The 19,558-nt window shown below is 42.9% G+C and overlaps 2 protein-coding genes across 3 annotated transcripts in view; both read right to left on the reverse strand.

The window, feature by feature from the left end:
- Positions 1 to 19,558, reverse strand: part of LOC143031084 (uncharacterized) — a 434,563-nt gene that overhangs the window by 195,348 nt on the left and 219,657 nt on the right. The window lies entirely within an intron of this gene.
- PIG-O (phosphatidylinositol glycan anchor biosynthesis class O) overlaps positions 1 to 19,558 on the reverse strand; it is a 33,690-nt gene that overhangs the window by 6,992 nt on the left and 7,140 nt on the right. The window contains exons 5-8 of one of the 2 annotated variants that reach the window (XM_076194487.1): positions 19,430 to 19,531; positions 12,070 to 12,282; positions 5,299 to 7,058; positions 4,302 to 4,569 (exon numbers count right to left, since the gene is read on the reverse strand). In XM_076194487.1, coding sequence (XP_076050602.1) covers positions 4,302 to 4,569; positions 5,299 to 7,058; positions 12,070 to 12,282; positions 19,430 to 19,531 — 2,343 coding nt within the window. The remainder of the gene's footprint in view (positions 1 to 4,301; positions 4,570 to 5,298; positions 7,059 to 12,069; positions 12,283 to 19,429; positions 19,532 to 19,558) is intronic. The other variant, XM_076194488.1, reaches the window with a different exon arrangement.

The raw sequence follows: 19,558 nt of genomic DNA on the forward strand, positions 1-19,558 counted from the left end.
ATTTGCATGCGAATATTTGACTTGTATGAAAATGGTTAAATGTTCATTTTGCCACAGTGGCATAATCAAAAGCTTGCTGGTCTCATTTTCATTTAGTTGTGAGTTCAAGCCCCACACTCCTCACTGATTCCCAGCAGTGACTACGTGTTAACTGCCCTAACAGCCCCTAAAATGCATCATAGGGCAAAGGTAATGGTTTTGTTTGCAGCTACGGGGCTCTTCGCCTTCTTCTACTGTGACCAAACAGGTTATTTCCCAACCTTTTTTTTTCAGGCGACCCCAATATTAACTAGTTGTATTTTACGGGAAGGGGAGCTACACTCATAGTGTCTTGCCTTTGTATCTCACTGTGTCTAGTTTGCTCTTAAATTCATGAATGGTTTTTGCACACACTATTTTTTTGTCCAGTTTGTTCCAAGTGTACCACTCTATGTGGAAAACGGTTCTTCTTCAGATCTCTTCTATAACTATGTTTTTTGAGTTTCTTTCCATGTCCTCTTGTGTTTCTCTTGTCCCAATTGAACAAGTCCTCTCTATCAAGTATTTCTGTGCCCTTCATGATTTTATAGATGGTCAGTAGGTCGCCTCTCTCTCTTCTTTGCTCCAGAGTCAGCACATGCAATCTAGCCAGTCTCTCCTCATATGACAAGTTTGAAAGTGCAGGGGCCATTTTTGTGGCTGCTCTCTGGATCATGATCCTCACGATATGACCGCGACCCCAATAATCTATTTGTAATGTGCTAACATCATCATGGTTATTGCATTGAATTCATATAACTTTGCAACAAACAAAATCAACATAAGAGATGTCTCGGTGACCCCAGAAAAAAAAAAACGCTTGGCGACCCCAGAGTTGGGAAACAGTGGGTTAGTGCAGTGGTTCTCAACCTATGGCTCCATGAGTCCTTGTGGGCCACAGTGGTTCACAAATTGGACCATGAATAACTAGTGGTACTTAGTGGATACACTAGGGTTATATGAACTAATAACGGGATTTCTAGGAGGCTAAAAAATAGCACGACATAAGCACAGGGTATATAAGGAAAGAAGGTTGAGAGCCCATGGGTTAGTGGATCACTTCTTGTGGCAGAGGTCAGGAGTGAAGGCAGTTTGATTCTTGTCTAGCAATTGAGTTAGGAGTATGGTTATACTGTATTAAATTTCTTGTTTAAAAACCCGTCTGGGGTATTGGCTGCATGTTATTGTGGCAGAGTAGCATGCAGTTGATACTTTAGGGTCTATATGAGGCGCCCCTACGGACCAGAGCCACACATCTTTTTGTCTGTGATAGAGGAAAACTCTGTACATAGAGAAATGATGACACTTTTATAACATGTCCCTCCGTTATGCTGTCCCCCAACCCCTTGTTACTGTCCTGTACCATTTCTCTGAATATTCATTTCTTTTTTCGCCCGCCTACCTACCCTGTGGTGGGGGCAAAAGAATGCTGCCACCAAGTATTTCCACTTGAGTCGTAAAGGTGACAAAAAAGGGATGGGGGGATGGGATTAGGAGTCCTACTACCTGTAGCCCCAAAAGGGGATATTCCTAAAAAAGAAAGTAAAGGCATAAGAGGGTCTGGGAGCTTTCCAACTAGTACCCTAAGGTTTGGGTGTTTCAATGTGCATGGATGTGGCACAGATGAGAGTAAAAGGGAAGAGATAGGCAGTATGTTTGTGAGAAGAAAGATGGATGTACTGGCTTTGGGTGAAACTAAAATGAAAGGGAAGGGCAACTGTGAGTTTGGGAGTGTAGCTGGGAGGTACTCAGGAGTGAAGAGGGGACGAGGGAGAGAAGGGGTGGCTATACTAGTAAGTGAAGAGATAAGTAAGCGGGCAGTGGAGTAGAAGGAGGTGTCATCAAGGTTGATGTGGATGAAGGTGAAGCTGGGAAAGGAGATGTGGGTTTTTGTAAGTGCGTAAGGGCCTGGTAGTGGAAAGAGCCTAGAGGAAAGGGAGGCTTTTTGGGTAGATATAAATGAGTGCATAGAGGGATTAGGGAGAAATGTCAATGTAGTTGTATTGGGAGACCTAAATGCTAGGGTAGGAAATGAACCAATTGACAGAGTGATTGGGAAGTATGGAGTTCCAGGTAAAAATCGTAGTGGAGAATTGATGGTGGAGATGTGTCTTGAGAGTTGATGATAGCAAATACAGTGTTTAAGAAGAAAGTTAAGCATAAGTACACATGGGAGAGGGTGGCAGATGGAAGGGTGGCAGATAGAGCTTTAATGGACTATATAGCGGTGACCAGGAGTATGGTAGGAAGAGTGTCGCAAGACACAGCACATCCACAGCAAGGCTGCTTCATTAAATCAGCAACCACCCCTCTCTGTCCCCCCATGCATAAAAGGAGAAGACAGGGAGAAATCCCTTCGGGCTGCGTCAAATTTTGCTCACACATGCTACCTCACCCCCCATCCCCCAGCCCATTCCACCTCATGCATCACAACATCATCCATATACAACCATTCTCCATTCAACCTTGTCTTCTGTCCTCTCCCGTCCTTCCTCAACAGACATTCCCCTCTTCCCCAAAGCCCCCTTCACCCCATCCATCCACCTCATCCTAGGATGTCCTTTCATGTTCACTCCCTCCACATCTGCCTTCCATACCTCTTTTACTAGTCTTTCTTCACTCATTCTTTCCATGTATCCAAACCATCCTAATACTCTTTCATCAACCCTATCTCCCAACTCCCTTTCCACCCCTGTTCTCCTCCTCACTTCCTCATTTCTCACTCTATTTAGCCTAGTAACCCCCATCATACTTCTCAGACACCTCATCTCAAACTCCTTCTCTCTTCCTCTCTTATGTTCCATGTTTCTGCCCTATATGGTGCTGTTGGCACAATCACTCCTTCATACAGTCTCCTCTTAGCATCCATTCCCAAATGTCTATTCCTCATTACACTTCTTAATCCACCAAGGCATTTACTCGTTTCTCTCAATCTACATTCTACCTCCACTCCTCCCTTTCCTGCCACATTTGCACCCAAGTATCTAAAACTATCCACTTCCTCCAGTTGCTCTCCCTTAATGCTCACTTCCAGTCTACTGCCACTTTCACTCCTTGTACATCTCATCACCTTACTTTTACCCACATTTATCTTCAGCTTTCTTCTATCACACACTCTCCCAAACTCCGTCACCAACTTCCTCAATCCCTCCTCCGATCCAGCCACAAGCGCAGTGTCGTCCACAAACAACAGCTGGCTCACGTCCCACTTTTCTCCATTTTCTTTAATAACCATCTCCAATCCCTGACCCACTACCCTTGTATTTACCTCTCCCACTACCCCATCCATGTATGAGTTGAACAGCCAGGGCGACATAACGCATCCTTGACAAATTCCTACCTTTACCTCGAACCACTCACTCTCTCCATTTCTAATCCTGACACAAGCTCTACTACCCATAGTGTAAATAAAGATTCTATTACCTATTAATGTAATGCATTAATAATGTTTCTAAGGTTGGAGTGGCATAACACCAACGATTGGTAGACTTTCCAAGAGTTCAGGAACATTACTCCCCTCCCCCCATTACCATAATTTCTTGTGGGACAAATATGTTTAAGTAACGCCAACTTAAATATTGTGGCCTCTCCAAGATTGTCACCCTCTTATTATTCAAGGGTCAAATACATTCATACTTCAGCCTTGTTAATATGGAACCCATTGATCAAAAATTCACAACTCTTTCCCAGTGACTTGAAGGTCATGTTTACAGTAAAAACCGAACTGCTCAAGATATGCTCAGAAAGAAAACAAATGCATAAGTAAATAAACAAATAAATTAATAGATAAGTAAATAAAGATAAAAACTGTGGTGTAGTGCACTACAGTGGTGATGTAATCACAGAATCATAGTACGGTATTAGTTACTGCGGGATGTACGTAGCAAAACACATAATCCATGCAAGACAATGGCATCCTTGTAATATACACATCCAGCGTAGTGCCACATGGACCCACACCATCACATTAAAGTAATACACCTTGTAGGATAATGACATTCATACGTAAGACTACTGACATCGAAGCATGCCAATGTCACATGCACGTGATTACCCCCTGAGCACAGGGCTACTAGGTATACTTGTGACCTAATTAACTCCTGGCAACACAGCATGCCCTGTGAGCTACCCACACCCTGCGGGCACCCACGTAACCAGAGTCCCATTAACCTTTTCATGGTGCCACCCTTCATTGGTCACTGAATAAATTAGCTACTCCAAATAACATCTCCCCTTTCACTGTTGCCCCAACATACAAAAATAGTAAAAAAAAAGACATTTACCTGGTATTCTTGATGGAGGGAAAGATAGCAGGGAGAGCCAGGGGTGCCAGTATGACAAGAGGCAGGGTGAGGCCAACAAGAATGTGACTGCTATAGGTGTTGATGGCTATCATAATGGCAGGCAGGATTGTGGTGCTGTGTTCCCGGAAGCCCACAAATGCTGAGGTCCAGTGAAGGGACGGTAAGGTTGGCTGGTGACCCATCAGATAGAATCCATAGATGCTGATGATGAACCACACCAGAGCTCCACGACCACGTATCAAATCATCTGTGGGAGATATAACATCTATTATATAGCTCGCTCGCTGGCTGATCAGGTTAGGGCATCGTTACTTGTGGCGAAAGTTGAGATGATGACGATTCGAACCCTGCCACCAGCGAGTTGGACCAAGGGCATGGTTGATTCAATTCTACACTACAAAGTCCACTGTAAGGGGCACCGTCCTAGCCTCCTGATAGGGAGGAGTTTGTGATGTTAAACTAAGTCACATCATCATTTAGCAGGTCATTCCTGCTCACATTTTAAAAAGTTTCTCCTAAGACTTGAGTACTAGATAGCTTTTCTTTCAATTAAGCTTTAGGTGAACACAGTTACAATAAAACTAAAGTCAATAATGTGGGGAAATGGTACAGGTACCAACAGACATTGTATGAGGTCTTCCCATGGCAAAGAAAGATTATTCACGTCTACCAGTTCCTGTATTTCCTCACAGTGGAGCAGAAATATATATTACCAAGGAATAATACAGGTTTTCATGTAGGTGATGTGTCTTACTACATACATACATACATATACCAAAGGCTCTTTCCCCCTTACAAGGGAGGTGGCCAAGAAACAAAGGCATAAAAAAAACCACTCCCACCCATTCCATCCCCTACATACTCCACTCCCCATCCACCCCCTTCCCTCCCTCTTATCTTGGCACCCCCCTGGATGAAGGGTCATCCCCGCATCTCTTCCACTGCCCTGGGTACAATAAAATAAAAGGATACTTACTTTTAGAAGTAGCACTTGAAGCTGTTGCTGCTGCAGTAAGGAGGAGTGCCGCAGCTTGACATACCACGAGAAGGACGAGAGCTGGGGTCGCACCATCCCCAGCTAGAACAGACAGCAGGGGAACAATCAAGGCCGCCACAAGCACGCAGGGAGCCGAGACTGCAGTGGCCAGACCATACACCACAGGAGGACGCCGACGGTGCTCTTGTTGCTCTTGCAGAGCCCGTACTAACTGTGGCACCATGACTTCCAACTGTGAGGTCGTGGTGGTGGTGGTGGCAGTAGGAGGAACTTGGTACACAAGATGGGGTGTCATCAATATCAGAGTTATGCTGACGGCCACAACTGCAAACAGGAAGCGTGGAGGCAGCACCACATATGCCAATAGTGCTGTATCCAGTCGCTCTAAGGGTGCCGCCTGCAGCGCCCAAAAGCCAATGGTCAATGCAGAACAGAGCCAAGGCCCAACACGAGCAATTTGCACGGAAAGGTGCGAACCGTTTGCATTGCCACAGTGAGCTAGCCACTTGCATGGTGCCCATGCCAAAACAAGTGCGGCTGCAGCCGCCCAAAGCAGTCGTGGGCCACGTGCGTCCTGCGGCAAACCTGGCATCACTGTGTGCAAGTGGTTTGGCTGGCACCAATTCTGCTCCTCTCGGCACTTCCAGAAAGCAGAGCTGCACCTAGCTGCCACCACTACTACAGCTGCGGCACATACTGACACGTGCCGCTGAGTACGCTTTGCTTGCTTCCACACATCATCCCCATTACTACCCTTGCTGAGGCCTGGTGTAGCAAGAGATGTGTGTAGTGCTTCCAGACAGACAGCTGAAGCAAGAGCGAAGGCCCAGATGCGGTCTTCAGACACCACGAAGCTGTTCGAGAGCCCGGCCAGGCCCAGTAATGCCACACCACACCACATCACCGTCCCAAAGGAGAAGTGTGGAATGTGGACATGGCCAGCTCGGGAAACATGCAGGACAAAGATGGCCACACCTACTGTGGCAGCCAAACCAAGCCCAATGAATTGGGTGCTCCCTGCTGCTGCTGCTGCTACAGTAACTAGTACTGTCAGTACCACCATGCTGACACCCACTGGCCTCAACTCTTTCTGCAGAAGGAGTACCATGGCCAGTACAAGAACAAGTACTGCAAGGGAGAGACCACTCATCATCTGCGGTAAATCAAAGCGTGCCCACACCTCTTCGCACATCTCTCTCGCTTCCATCAGGAAGGCATGATACGCCCTTAGTTTCTTGGCTGTGTCTGGGGCCTGTCGCACCTCTTCTCGGAGGGTCTCGAGTCGCTCGAGGAACTTGGGAGGGAAGTTACCTCCTGAATGCTGGTAGTGGCCAAGGTAGATGTCCACCTGGCGAGCATTGAGGGCAAGGGCCTGGAGGCGAGTCTGAAGAGCCCCATCAGGTTCCTTGGCACCATGTTGCATCACTAATAGGTCCTCCATTACTAGGCCTAGATTCGCATGTGGAATGGGCACTCCCAAGAGAAGAGCAAGTGTCGGTACCAGGTCCACCTGAGCCACTACAGTGGCTCTCTGGTCATTGTCTTCCTTCCCTTGAGAGCCCGTCCCAGAGGAAGGGAAAGTTTTCAAGGTTGGCCGGAGTGCCAGCTCAGGACTGTACGCCAACAAACCTGCCGTGACCTCATCGTCCGAGTCACCACCATGGTCACCTGTCCGGGTCATGCCGTGGTCCCCCAGCACGAAGAGTACGGTGTCCTCCTTCAGCTGTGATGCAACATGACTGAAAAAAATGCACAATTACTTTCATTATTCATTGGTATCATAAGAGACGATAACATATTTCTTTTGTGAGTGAATTATGGGCTAATCTTAACAGAGGTGGACAATTCCAGTTTTACTACAGTAGTTGCCCAGTGGGATCCTTTGGAGCTTGTAGCTGTATTAGCCTCAACATGAGCATGTTTTATACATTTACCTAGTATTTACCTCCCTAGTTGTATTTTGCGGGAAGGGGAGCTACACTCGTGGTGTCCCACCTTCGTATGTCGCAGTGTCTAGTTTGCTTTTAACCCATTCAACTCCGATGACAAGATGTCTTGTCATTTGGTCAAATAAAACAAAAAAAAATCATAATAAAACAACAAAATGTTTGATGATCAAACAGCACCAGAAAAATATGACGTCATCAGTCCTCCTCCTCCTCCTCGAGGAGGAGGGGGACTGATGATGTCATATTTTTCTGGTGCTGTTTGATCATCAAACATTTTGTTGTTTTATTATGATTTTTTTTTGTTTTATTTGACCAAATGACAAGACATCTTGTCATCGGAGTTGAATGGGTTAAGGCTGTTGCCTGTTACTTGGGGGCCATGGGTGTCCAGCAACAGGATTCCCACTCTTTGACAGACTATTTTTTTTTTTTTCATGACTTTTTAAGGACTTTTCATGACCCATTCTTGCACTTTTTCAGGACCTATGTACAATTCCTGGATATTTTACATATTACAACACTTGCAAAAATGACCAGGAAATGTCATTAAAGGGCAGTGGACCTGATGACGAAATTATTTTTATTGCCAATTGATTAGACAAAAATGACATAAAACAATTTCATTTTGACGAAGAATTACTTGTCATGACTTTTGACAATTTTTTAAGAATTTAAGGATTTTTTGGTACTGGATATTCATAATAAAAAATTCATCATTTATTAGGTAAAAAAAGAACCTGTACAAACCCTGGAGGAGGGGGGTGGAGAGTGAGTTGGGAGATAGGGTTGATGGAAGAGTTTTGGGATGGTTTGGACACATGGAAAGAATGAGTGAAGAAAGACTAGTAAAAGAGGTGTGGAAGGCAAAGGTGGAAGGACAGAAACTGAGGGGGTGACCAAAGATGAGATGGATGGATGGATGGATGGGGTAAAAGGGGCATTGGGAAAGCGGAGAAGGTCTGTTGAGGAAGGAAGGGAAAAGACAGAAGATAGGGGTGAGTGGAGAATGGTTGTGTAAGGATGATGCTGTGATGCATGAAAGGGAGTGGGTGGGTGGGGGATGGGGGGTTAGGGAGAATGTGCAAATGATATTTTGATGCTGCAGCCCAAAGGGATTTCTCCTTGTCATCTCTTTTTCTGCATGAGGGGACAGAGAGGGGGGTCGCTGATTAAATGAAGCTGCCTTGCTGTGGATATGCTGTATTTTGCTACATTGCTTCTGACCCTGAACAGTGGGAAAGATGCAGGGATGATCTGTCATCCAGGAGGAGCCAAGATAAGAGGGAGGGGTGGTGAATGGGAGTGGAGTTTGTGGAGATGGAATGGGTGGGAGTGGATTTTATGCCTTTGTTTTTTAGCTACCTCCCTTGTAAAGGGGAAAAAGCCTTTGGTATATGTATGTACAAAAGCTAATGATGGTTGCTTGCAAATGGTGTTCATACATACATATACCAATGGCTTCTTCCCCCTTATAATTGAGGTAGCCAAAGTCAAAGGTATGAACCCACTCCCACCCATTTCATCCTCACATACTCCACACCCACTCACCACCCCTCCCTCCCTCTTTTCTTACCTCCTCCTGGATGACAGGTCATCCCTGCATCTCGCCCACTGCCCTGAGTCAGAAGCAATGTAGCAAGGCACAGCACATCTACAGCAATGCTGCTTTATTTAATTGGTGACCCCCCTCTCCATCCCCTCATGCAGAAAAAGAGAAGAAGACGGGGAGAAATACCTTCGGGCTGCATCAAAATATCATTCACACATACTCCCTCATCCTCCACCCACACCCTTCCATGCATCACAGCATCATCCATACACGACCTTTCTCCACTCACCCCTATCTTCTGTCTTCTCCCTTCCTTCCTCAACAGACATTCCCCTCATCCATCCATTTTATCTTTGGTCACTCCCTCATGTTCACTTATTCCACTTCTATATTCCACACCTCTTTTACTAATCTTTCTTCACTCATTCTTTCCATGTGTCCAAACCATCACAACACTCTTCCATCAACCCTATCTCCCAACTCACTTTCCACCCCCGTTCTCCTACTCACCTCCTCAATTCTCACTCTATCCACCCTAGTAACCCCTACCATACTTCTCAGGCATTTATTCTCGAACACATTTAAACTCTTCTTATCTTATGTTCCTTATTTCTGCCCCATACAGTGCTGTTGGAACAATCACTCCATATAATCTCCTCTTAGCATCCATTCCCAAATGTTTATTTCTCATTACACTTTTTAATCCCCCAAGACATTTATTTCTCTCAACCTACATTCTACCTCCCCCTCCACTCCTCCCTTTCCCGCCACATTCGCACCCAAGTATCTAAAGCTATCCATTTCTCTCTTAATTATCATTTCCAATTTCCTGCCATCCTCTCCCTTTGTACATCTCATCACCTTACTTTTACCCACATTTATCTTCAACTTCCTTCTTTTGCACATCTTCCCAATCTCTGTCATTAACTTCTTTAATCCCTCTGATCCCACTACAAGTGCAGAGTCATCAGCAAACAACAACCTGCTCGCTTCCCATTTTTCTTCATTTTCTTTAATCATCTCCAATCCCTAGCCCATTACCCTCGCCTTTACCTCTTGCACCACCCCATCCATGTATACCACATTGAATAGCCAAGGTGACATAACACATCCCTAGCAAATTCCCACCTTTACTTCAAACCACTTACTCTCTCCATTTCTAACACAGGATCTACTACTCTCATAAAAACTCTTCACTGCTCTTAACAGCTTTCCTCCTATCACATATATATGTAATACCTCCCACAGTGCCTTCCTGTCTACCCTGTCATAAGCCTTTTCCAAATCCATTAGGGTCCAAAAAACTTCCTTCCCTTTTCCTTAAGCTTTCTCACATATCTGTCTTACCACAAAAATTTGATCCATGCAACCCCTACCTGTCTTAAACCCACACTCTTCCTCACCAATTACTCCCTCTGTTCCTCTACTAATCCTCTCAATCAAGACCCTCCCATAAGCCTTCCCAACTACACTCAATAAACTGATCCCTCTGAAACTACTACACTCACACTTGTCCCATTTTCTCCTTGTAGAGCAGAACTATACAGACATTCCTCCAATTCTCTGGTACTCTACCCTCTTTTAAACATTCATTAAACCTCACCAGCCTGTCCACCATCACTGTACCTCCCATTTTTAGACACTCCACATGGCACCCATCCAACCCAGGTGCCTTACCTCCTCTCATCATTCTAATAATTGCTTTCACCTCATCTTTTCTTATTTCTCCTACATTTTCCTCATTCATCAGTCATTTTCTTAACACTTCCCACTGCAACTACCTTTCCCTCCCTATCCTCCTTCACATTTAGCAACTCCCTAAAATACTTTGCCCATCTTCCTCTCAATGCCTTCTCTTCCATTATCATCTCTCCATCTGCACCTTTTACTTTTTCTTCTCTACTTGATTCACCTCTTCCTCTTTTAATTTCTTTCCAAAACATCTTTTCATTACTTTCAAAATTTTCAGTCATACTCTAACCCCATTTCACATCTGCTCTCCTCTTTGCCTCCTTTATCTTATGCTTTACTTCTCTTTTCTTTGTACCTCTCATATGATTCTCTCATCCTATTTTGTAATTAACCTGTTAATGCTTATTTTTTCTCTTCTACTACCTTCTTTGTTTCATCATCCCATCACTCACTACCCTCCCTTCTATTTCCTCCCATCCTCCTTGTTCCACACACCATCTATGCACACCTTATGATACCCTCCTTGAAACATCCCCATTCCTCCTCCACTCCTAGTTCTACTCTATCCTTCACTCCTTCTCACTCTTCTCTCAGCTTCTTCTTGTACTCCTTCTCCTTTTCTTTCTTATTTGAGCAGTTTACTCTAAGCACCTCTCTACCTTCTGTCCTTTTCCTCTTTCTCCATCTATCTTGCACTCTCTACTTACCTTCCACCAAAAATTATCTTCTATTACCCAACTCTCTCCCCTTAGAACATGTACATCTTTAACTCTTCCTACTCTACTCCTGGTTACCACTATATAGTCCATTAAAGCCCTATCTACCACCCTTCCATCCACCACCTTCTCCCATGTGTACTTATGCTTGACTTTCTTCCTAAACACTGTATTTACTATCATCAACTCTCTAGACACATCTCCACCCATCTCTCCACTATAATCTTTTCCTGGCACTCCACACTTCCCAACCACTCTATCCATTGGTTCATCTACCCTAGCAGTGAGATCTCCCAATACCACTACATTGACATTTCTCCCTAAGCCCTCTATGCACTCATTTAAATCTATACAAAATGTCTTCTACACTCTTCTCATTACCAGGCCCATATGCACTTACAAAACCCCACATTTCCCTTCCCAGTTTCACCTTCATCCACATTAACCTTGAAGAAACATTCTTTCACTACACCACACATTTACCTATTTCTTCACTTACTAGTGTAGCCACCCTTTCTCTCCTTCATCCTCTTTTCACTCCTGACAACCTCCCAACTACACTCTCATTCTCAAACTCACCCCTCCCTTTCAACTTAGTTTCACTCAATACCAATACATCCATCTTTCTTCTTACAAACATACTGCCTATCTCTTGCCTTTTACTCTCATCTGTTCCACATCCACGCACATTAAAAGACCCAAACCTTAGGGTTCTGGTTCAGTATAATGGAAAGAGAAATGAAGAGAAGCAGGGAAAAAAAGATCAGAAAGGAGGGGAAGGGGGCCCCAAGATATTTATGAATGGATACGATGCCATGCCCCCTTATTTTGCCCTCGCACTTACCCAATAACTTGGTCCATCTGGCCCAGTTTGTGAGCCATGGCAGGGTGGTCTGGTCCATAGCGATGACCACAATGGTCCACCCCCAGGAAGTGGGCCACAAGGAGCTGCCAATCAGGGCGGGCCAGTTCTTCGTCCAAGTGGGCTAAGATACCATCATCGACTGTGTCCAGGTCAAGCACGTTGAACGAGGGAAATAAAGCTGATCGTGTAAACCTGATCATGCAAAGACAACAGCTGTCAGAGGGATGTTCTTTACATAAGGTGTATACTAACACACACAAATACAACTACAAATATTTACCTGACAAGTTTGTCATTGAACTAAATAAAGAAAAAATATCCTGACACTTAGACTTGATCCTAGAATTCACAACTAAATGAAATCAGATAATGTGTGCACACACACACAAAGTGAAACAATCACAACAGCAAAAAGGAGAAGGATCCAGGTGTGTTGATCATGGATAATTTGTCACCCAACCAACACACCATGAATGTTGATGAATATAGAAGTGGCTTTTCAATACAGGAAATAAAAAATAACTAAACAACTAAAAATAAAAGATCCACTCCCATGCATTTAATCCCACATACTCCACTCCCATTCATCACCCCTTCCTCACTCTTTTCTTGGCTCCTCCTGGAAGACAGGTCATCCCTGCATATCACTGTCCTGGATCAGAAGCAATGAAGGATGACACAGCACATCCACAGCAAGGCTGCTTCATTTAATTGGCGACCCCAATCTCCCTCCCCTCATGCAGAAAAAGAGATAGGGAGAAATCCCTTCTGGCTGTGTCAAAATATTATTCATACATACTCCCCCACCATCCATCCCCAACCATTCCCATGCATCACGGCATCATCTATACACAATCATTTTCCACTCACCTCTATCTTCTGTCTTCTCTCCATTTTCTTTTATCATCTCCAATTCCCAGCCCATTACCCTTGCATTTACTTCTTGCACCACCCCATCCATGTATAAATTGAACAGCCATGATGGCATAGCACATCCCTGGCAAAGTCCCACCTTTACTTCAAACCACTTACTCTCCATTTCTAATTCTAACACAGGCTCTACTGCTATTGTAAAAAATCTTGACTGTTCTTAACAGCTTTCCTCCTATCCCATATATCTCTAATACCTTCAACAGTGCCTTCCTGTCTACCCTGTCATAAGCCTTTTCCTAATCCATAAAGGTCCACAAACACTTCCTTACCTTTTCCTAAAGCCTTCTCACATATCTGCCTTACCAAAAAAATGATCCACACAACCTTACCTGTCTTAAACCTACACCGTTCCTCACCAATTACTCCCTCTGTTCCTCTCCTAATCCTCTCAATCAAAACCCTCCTAACTACACTCAACAAACTGATCCTTCAGAAACTACTACACTCACACTTGTTCCCTTTTCCCTTGTAATGCAGAACTATACAGGCACTCCTCCAGCTCTCTGGTACTCTACCATTTTTTAGACAGACATTAAACATCACCAGCTAGTCCATTATTACTGTACCTCCCTTTTTTTAGACACTGCATGAAACCCATTTAACCCAGGTGCCTTACCTGCTCTCATCGTTACAATAACTGGTTTCATCTCATCTTATTTCTCCTCCATTTTCCTCATTCATCACTATCATTTTCTTTGTGATTCCCACTGCAACTACCTTTCCCTCCTTATCCTCCTTCACATTTAACACTCCTTAAAATACTCTGCCCATCTTCCTCTTACTACTTTCTCTTCCATTATCATCTCTCCATCTGCACCTTTTATCTTCTCTACTCAATTCGCCTTCTCTTCCTCTCTTAATTTCCTTCCAAATCATCTTTTTATTACTTCAAAATTTTCTGTCATACTCTTACCCATTTCACATCTGCTCTCCTTTATCTTACATTTTACTTCTCTTCTCTTTTCTTTGTACCTCTCATATGATTCTCTTTTCCTATTTTGTAACCAATCTGTGAATACTCATTTCTTCTCTTTTACAACCTTCTTTGCTTCATCATCCCACCACCCACTACCCTTCCTTCTATTTCCTCCCATCCTCCTTGTTCCACACACCATCTTTGCACACCTTGCGACTTCCTCCTTGAAACATCCCCATTCCTCCTCCACTTTTAGTTCTACTCTATCCTTCAGTCCCTAATGTATCCATGTATTAACCCTATAACCATATATATGATATGTCACATGCACGACACGTGATCCACAAACCTACCACAGGCTGTCATCAGATAATGGTGCCAGTCACTTCATATGTAGGTCAAGCATTACTGCTAACCCTTTGCTGACACACATTCACCAAATTACAAACAACAGGTAAGCGTGATGCAATGATCGTGCAGCCCTTCCAATTAATGCCACAATTATCTCGCCAGACAGATCATTAACCATTTCCTTATACCTACCAAACTACATAATCATAACTATAAACCTACCACATCAAGGCATATTCACTAATCCTAACTAGACACATAATACCTCCAACTAACCCACAAACATTATTGTAGAAACTACGTATAGGCGACCTCACACAGAAACACTGTTGGAGCCATTTCTGTGTAATTAAACCCTACAATTGTAGCACCAGGGGGACTCTCCCCATATGGAATTACATCCCCACTCTGTAAATACCTCTTCACTTCAATAAATGCAGCCCGAAGAGGCTTCATCTTTCCCTGCATTACCCTAAAGTGTAACCATCGAAGGATACACTCCCACTCTCCTCTCAGCTTCTTCTTGTACTCCTTTTCCTTTTCTTTCTCATTTAAACAGTTTACTTAAAGCATCTCGCTACCTTTTGTCCCTTTCCTCTTTCTTCATCTATCCTCCACTCTCAACTTACCTTCCACCAAAAAATTATTTGATATTACCCAACTCTCTCCCTTAAACATATACACCCAAAACTCTTCCTACTCTTCTCCTGGTTACCAGTATATAGTCCATTAAAGCCCTATCTACAATCCTTCCATCAACCATCCTCTCCTATGTATGCTTATGCTCAACTTTCTTTCTAAACACCGCATTTGCTATCATCAACTCTCTTTCTAGACACATCTCCACCATCAACTCTCCACTAGGATTTTTTTTCCTGGCACTCCACACCTCCCATCCACTCTATCCATTGGTTCATCTACCCTAGCATTGAGATCTCCCAATACCACTACATTGACATTTCTCCCTAAGCCCTCTATGCACTCATTTAAATCAATCCAAAAAGTCTCCATTTCTTCTACACTCTACTCACTACCAGGCCCATATGCACTTACAAAAAACCCACATCTTTCCCATTTTTACCTTCATCCACATTAACCATGAAGAAACCTCTTTCCACTCCACCACACACTTACCTATCTCTTCACTCAAAAAAAAAAAAAGAAAAAATGGAAAAGAGATAAGAAACAAAGCAAATGGCAAACGTACATCAAACTAAGAAACAAATATGTAAAAATATGCAGAGATGAAAAGAGAAATTACGAAAAAAAGATAATAGACAAATGTAAGGAAGAACCCAAACTATTTTACAAGTATGTAAATGGAAAACTGAAAAACAAACAAGAAATAGAAAAACTGCACCAAGATAAAAAGGAACATACAGAAGAACTGGAAATGGCTGAAATTATGAACAACCACTTCAGATCAGTATTCACAATAGAAAACTCACCTAACAGTGTAGATAGAGAGAATTATCCCCAGCAATGAAAGAAATAAACGTAACACAAAAAGAAATCAGTGACCACATTAAAACCTTTGATGTCAGAAAACCACATGGCCCAGACGGAATTGCAACTGGATACTGAAAGAATGTATGGAAGAATTAACTGACAAAATATATAATTAAACTCTCACTTAAAGAAGGAAAAGTGCCATTGTACTAGAAGAAGGCAAACATTGTACCAATTTATAAGGGAGGTGATAAGGAAGATCCATCTAACTACAGACCGGTCTCACTAACAAGCACAATAGCAAAAATTTGTGAAAGAGTTGTCAAAAACAGATGGGTTAAATACCTGGAAGAAAAATCTATACTGAACCCAAATCAATTTGGATTCAGACAAGGGAGATCATGTACAACAAATTTGATCTCCTTTTACTCAAGATTAGTAGACATAATACAAGAGATGGATGGGCGGACTGTGCTTTTCTGGACCTGCAAAAGGCATTCAATAAGGTACCTCATGGGAAACTAATAAATAAGATAGAGTCAAAAGGTGGCATCAGAGGAAAATTATTGGAATGAATGAAAGACTTCCTGATTGGGGGGAAAATGAGAGTTGTAATTAGAGAAAAATATTCCAACTGGGAAGAAGTAAAAAACGGTGTCCCGCAAAGATCAGTACTGGCCCCGATCATGTTCGCCGTATACATTAATGACATGAATGAAGGTGTGGAGTGCTATATGAATTTCTTTGCAGATGATGCAAAATTACTAAAGAAGGTAAAAACGGAAGAGGACTGTAACTCATTGCAACAAGATCTGGACACGATATGGAATTGGACTCAAAAGTGCAAAGGAAAATTTAATATAAAGAAATGCAGTATAATGGAATTTGGAAAGAGTAAAATCAGAATATCAAAAGATTACAGAATTGGGGAAGAAAGAATTAAAAAAGCAAACTCGGAAAAAGATCTTGGAGTGATGATTGGAAAGGACATGAAACCAGATAAGCATATAAATAAAATATTCGGAGAAACATACAACTTATTGAGGTCAATCAAAGTGGCATTTGCTTATATGGATGAAGAAATGATAAAGAAAATACTAACTACACTAATAAGACCAAAACTTGAGTACGCAGCATCACTTTGGACACCCAGTACCAAAAAGAATATTAAGAAACTAGAAAGATTACAAAGAGCAACAACCAAACTAGCACCAACTCTCACCGAGCTAACATATGAGCAAAGACTGTCCAAATTGAATCTACCAACTCTGGAACAAAGAAGAGAAAGAGGAGATTTGCTGACTATATACAGAATAATGAAAGGAATGGAAGTTTTAGACAGGAACAACCTGTTAGTGTGGGACAACAGTAAAACGAGACACGGAAAAAAACTGAAAAAGGATAGTTATAGAAAAAAATTGAAAAGGAACAGTTTCCCACACAGAACGATAAATACATGGAACAAATTAGACAACAAAACAGTATGTGCAAACACTATACAAGATTTTAAGATAAAACTTGATGTGGAGAGATACAAAGACGGGTCACCATAAGCATAGCTCCCCTCTCGTATATTACAACTAGGTAAATACTAGTATAACTCCTTTTCTCCCTCATCCTCTCTTCACTCCTCACATCCTCCCAACTACACTCACAAACTCAAACTTGTCCATCCCTTTCAACATAGTTTCACTCAATGCTAACACATCCATCTTTCTTCTCACAAATATATTGCCTATCTCTTTCCTTGTAATCTTATCTGTACCGCATCTGCACACATTAAAAGACCCAAACCTTAGGGTTTTCGTTGGAAAACTCCAAAATCCTCTTATGCCTTTGCTCTTTTCTAGGAATGCCCCCTTTGGGGCTACAGAGATTTGGATGCTTAGTCCCATTCCCGTCCTCTTTTTGTCGCCTTTTATGACTCAAGTGGGACCACTAGGTAGCAGTATTCTTTCTCCCCTATCATAGGTTTTGGTGAAAAAGGAAATGTATGTTCTGAGAAGTGGTACAGGACAGTATTAAGAGTGGTAGGACAGTATCCATGGAGGGACAATTGCATTATAACAAAGCATAATTTCTCTATGAATAGAGATTTCTTCCATCACAGACAAAATTATGTTAGTAAATAACTAAAATTAAAAACGAGAAAAAAAAGATACATACATACACCAAAGGCTTTTTCCCCCTTACAAGGGAGGTAGCCAAAAAACAAAGGCATGAGATCCACTCCCATCCATTCCATCCCCACATACTCCACTCTCATCCATCCCCCTCCCTCCCTCTTATCTTGGCTCCTCCTGGATGATGGGTCATCCCTGCATCTCACCCACTGCCCTGGGTCAGAAGCTGTGTCGCAAGACACACATCCACTGCAAGGCCACTTCATTAAATCAGCGATCCCCCCTCTCCATCCCCTCATGCAGAAAAGGAGAAGATGGGGAGAAATCCTTTTGTGCTACATCCATTTATTTTTCATACATACTCCCTCACCCGCCATCCCTCACCCACTCCCCCCCTCATGCATCACAACATCATCCATACACAACCGTTCTCCATTCACCCCTATCTTCTGTCTTCTCCCATCCTTTCTCAACAGACATTCTCCTCTTTCACAATGCCCCTTTTACCCCATCCATCCATCCATCTCATCTACTACTTCCACCTCTGCCTTCCACACCTCTTTTCTTTCCATGTGTCCAAACCATCCCAATACCATCTCATCAACCCTATCTCCAGCTCCCTTTCCTCCCCCATTCTCCTCCTCACCTCGTTTCTCACTCTATTCAGCCTAGTAACCCCTATCATACTTCTCAGGCATTTCATCTCAAACACATTCAAACTCCTTCTCTCTTCCTCTCTTATGTTCCATGTTTCTGCCCCATACAGTGCTGTCAGCACAATCACTCCTTCATACAATCTCCTCTTAGCATCCATTCCCAAATGTTTATTTCTCATTACACTTTTTTAACCCCCAAGGTATTTACTTGCTTCTCTTCATCTACATTCTACCTCCATCTCCACTCCTCCCTTTCCCGCCACATTCACACCGAAGTATCTAAAACTATCCACTTCCTCCAATCTCTCCCTTAATACTAACTAAAATGAAAAAAAAAAAAAAATAATAATAATAATAATAATAATGATAATAAGACAATCTTGATGAATCAAGGACCTCTGGATTTCTGATTGATGCCAGACAATTTTATTCAGTTGAGGGGCATGCCTGGGATTAATTCTTTCAATGCCCTTATTCAGCCTAGAGAAAGCTTTGGGGTTCAAAAGATTAAAAATCTTATCAATTAAAACTCTAATGCTTTAGGAATGTCAATAATTTTGCTCCGGATAAACACCACATGATTTCATTCACTTCTGGGAAAATTCCTGTTAACCACTTCCTACGTAGGAGGCATGAGGAGCAAGTGGGTACTCGATGATGCCGACGTCGGCATCTTGATTATATTTATTGTAGTCGTACCTACATAATTTCCATTCTCTCTAAACTGGCTTCTTCAATTTTCTATGGTTATCAAAATACACAGGTGAAAGAGAACGAACGATTGAGCACTGACTTTATTTTTTATAATGCGATTATTATGACGTAACATCGCACGTCGGGCAGCTAATGCTGCCAGACGTGCGATGTGCCCCGGAGTGAAGAGGTTAAATGGTCTTGGGAATAATACTCACCTGCGTGGGAAGAGGCTGCCCCAGGTGTCATCACCCAGGACGGTCAGGTTACGGCCACAGTGCAGCAGCTGGTCAATCAAGTTGTCCTCAGTTATTTCCTCACTGTCCGATTCAGTGATAGGGCAAATA

This window comes from Oratosquilla oratoria, chromosome 12, assembly GCF_046742065.1.
Source record: "Oratosquilla oratoria isolate Oo_2021 chromosome 12, ASM4674206v1, whole genome shotgun sequence".
In the NCBI taxonomy this organism is placed as follows: domain Eukaryota; kingdom Metazoa; phylum Arthropoda; class Malacostraca; order Stomatopoda; family Squillidae; genus Oratosquilla; species Oratosquilla oratoria.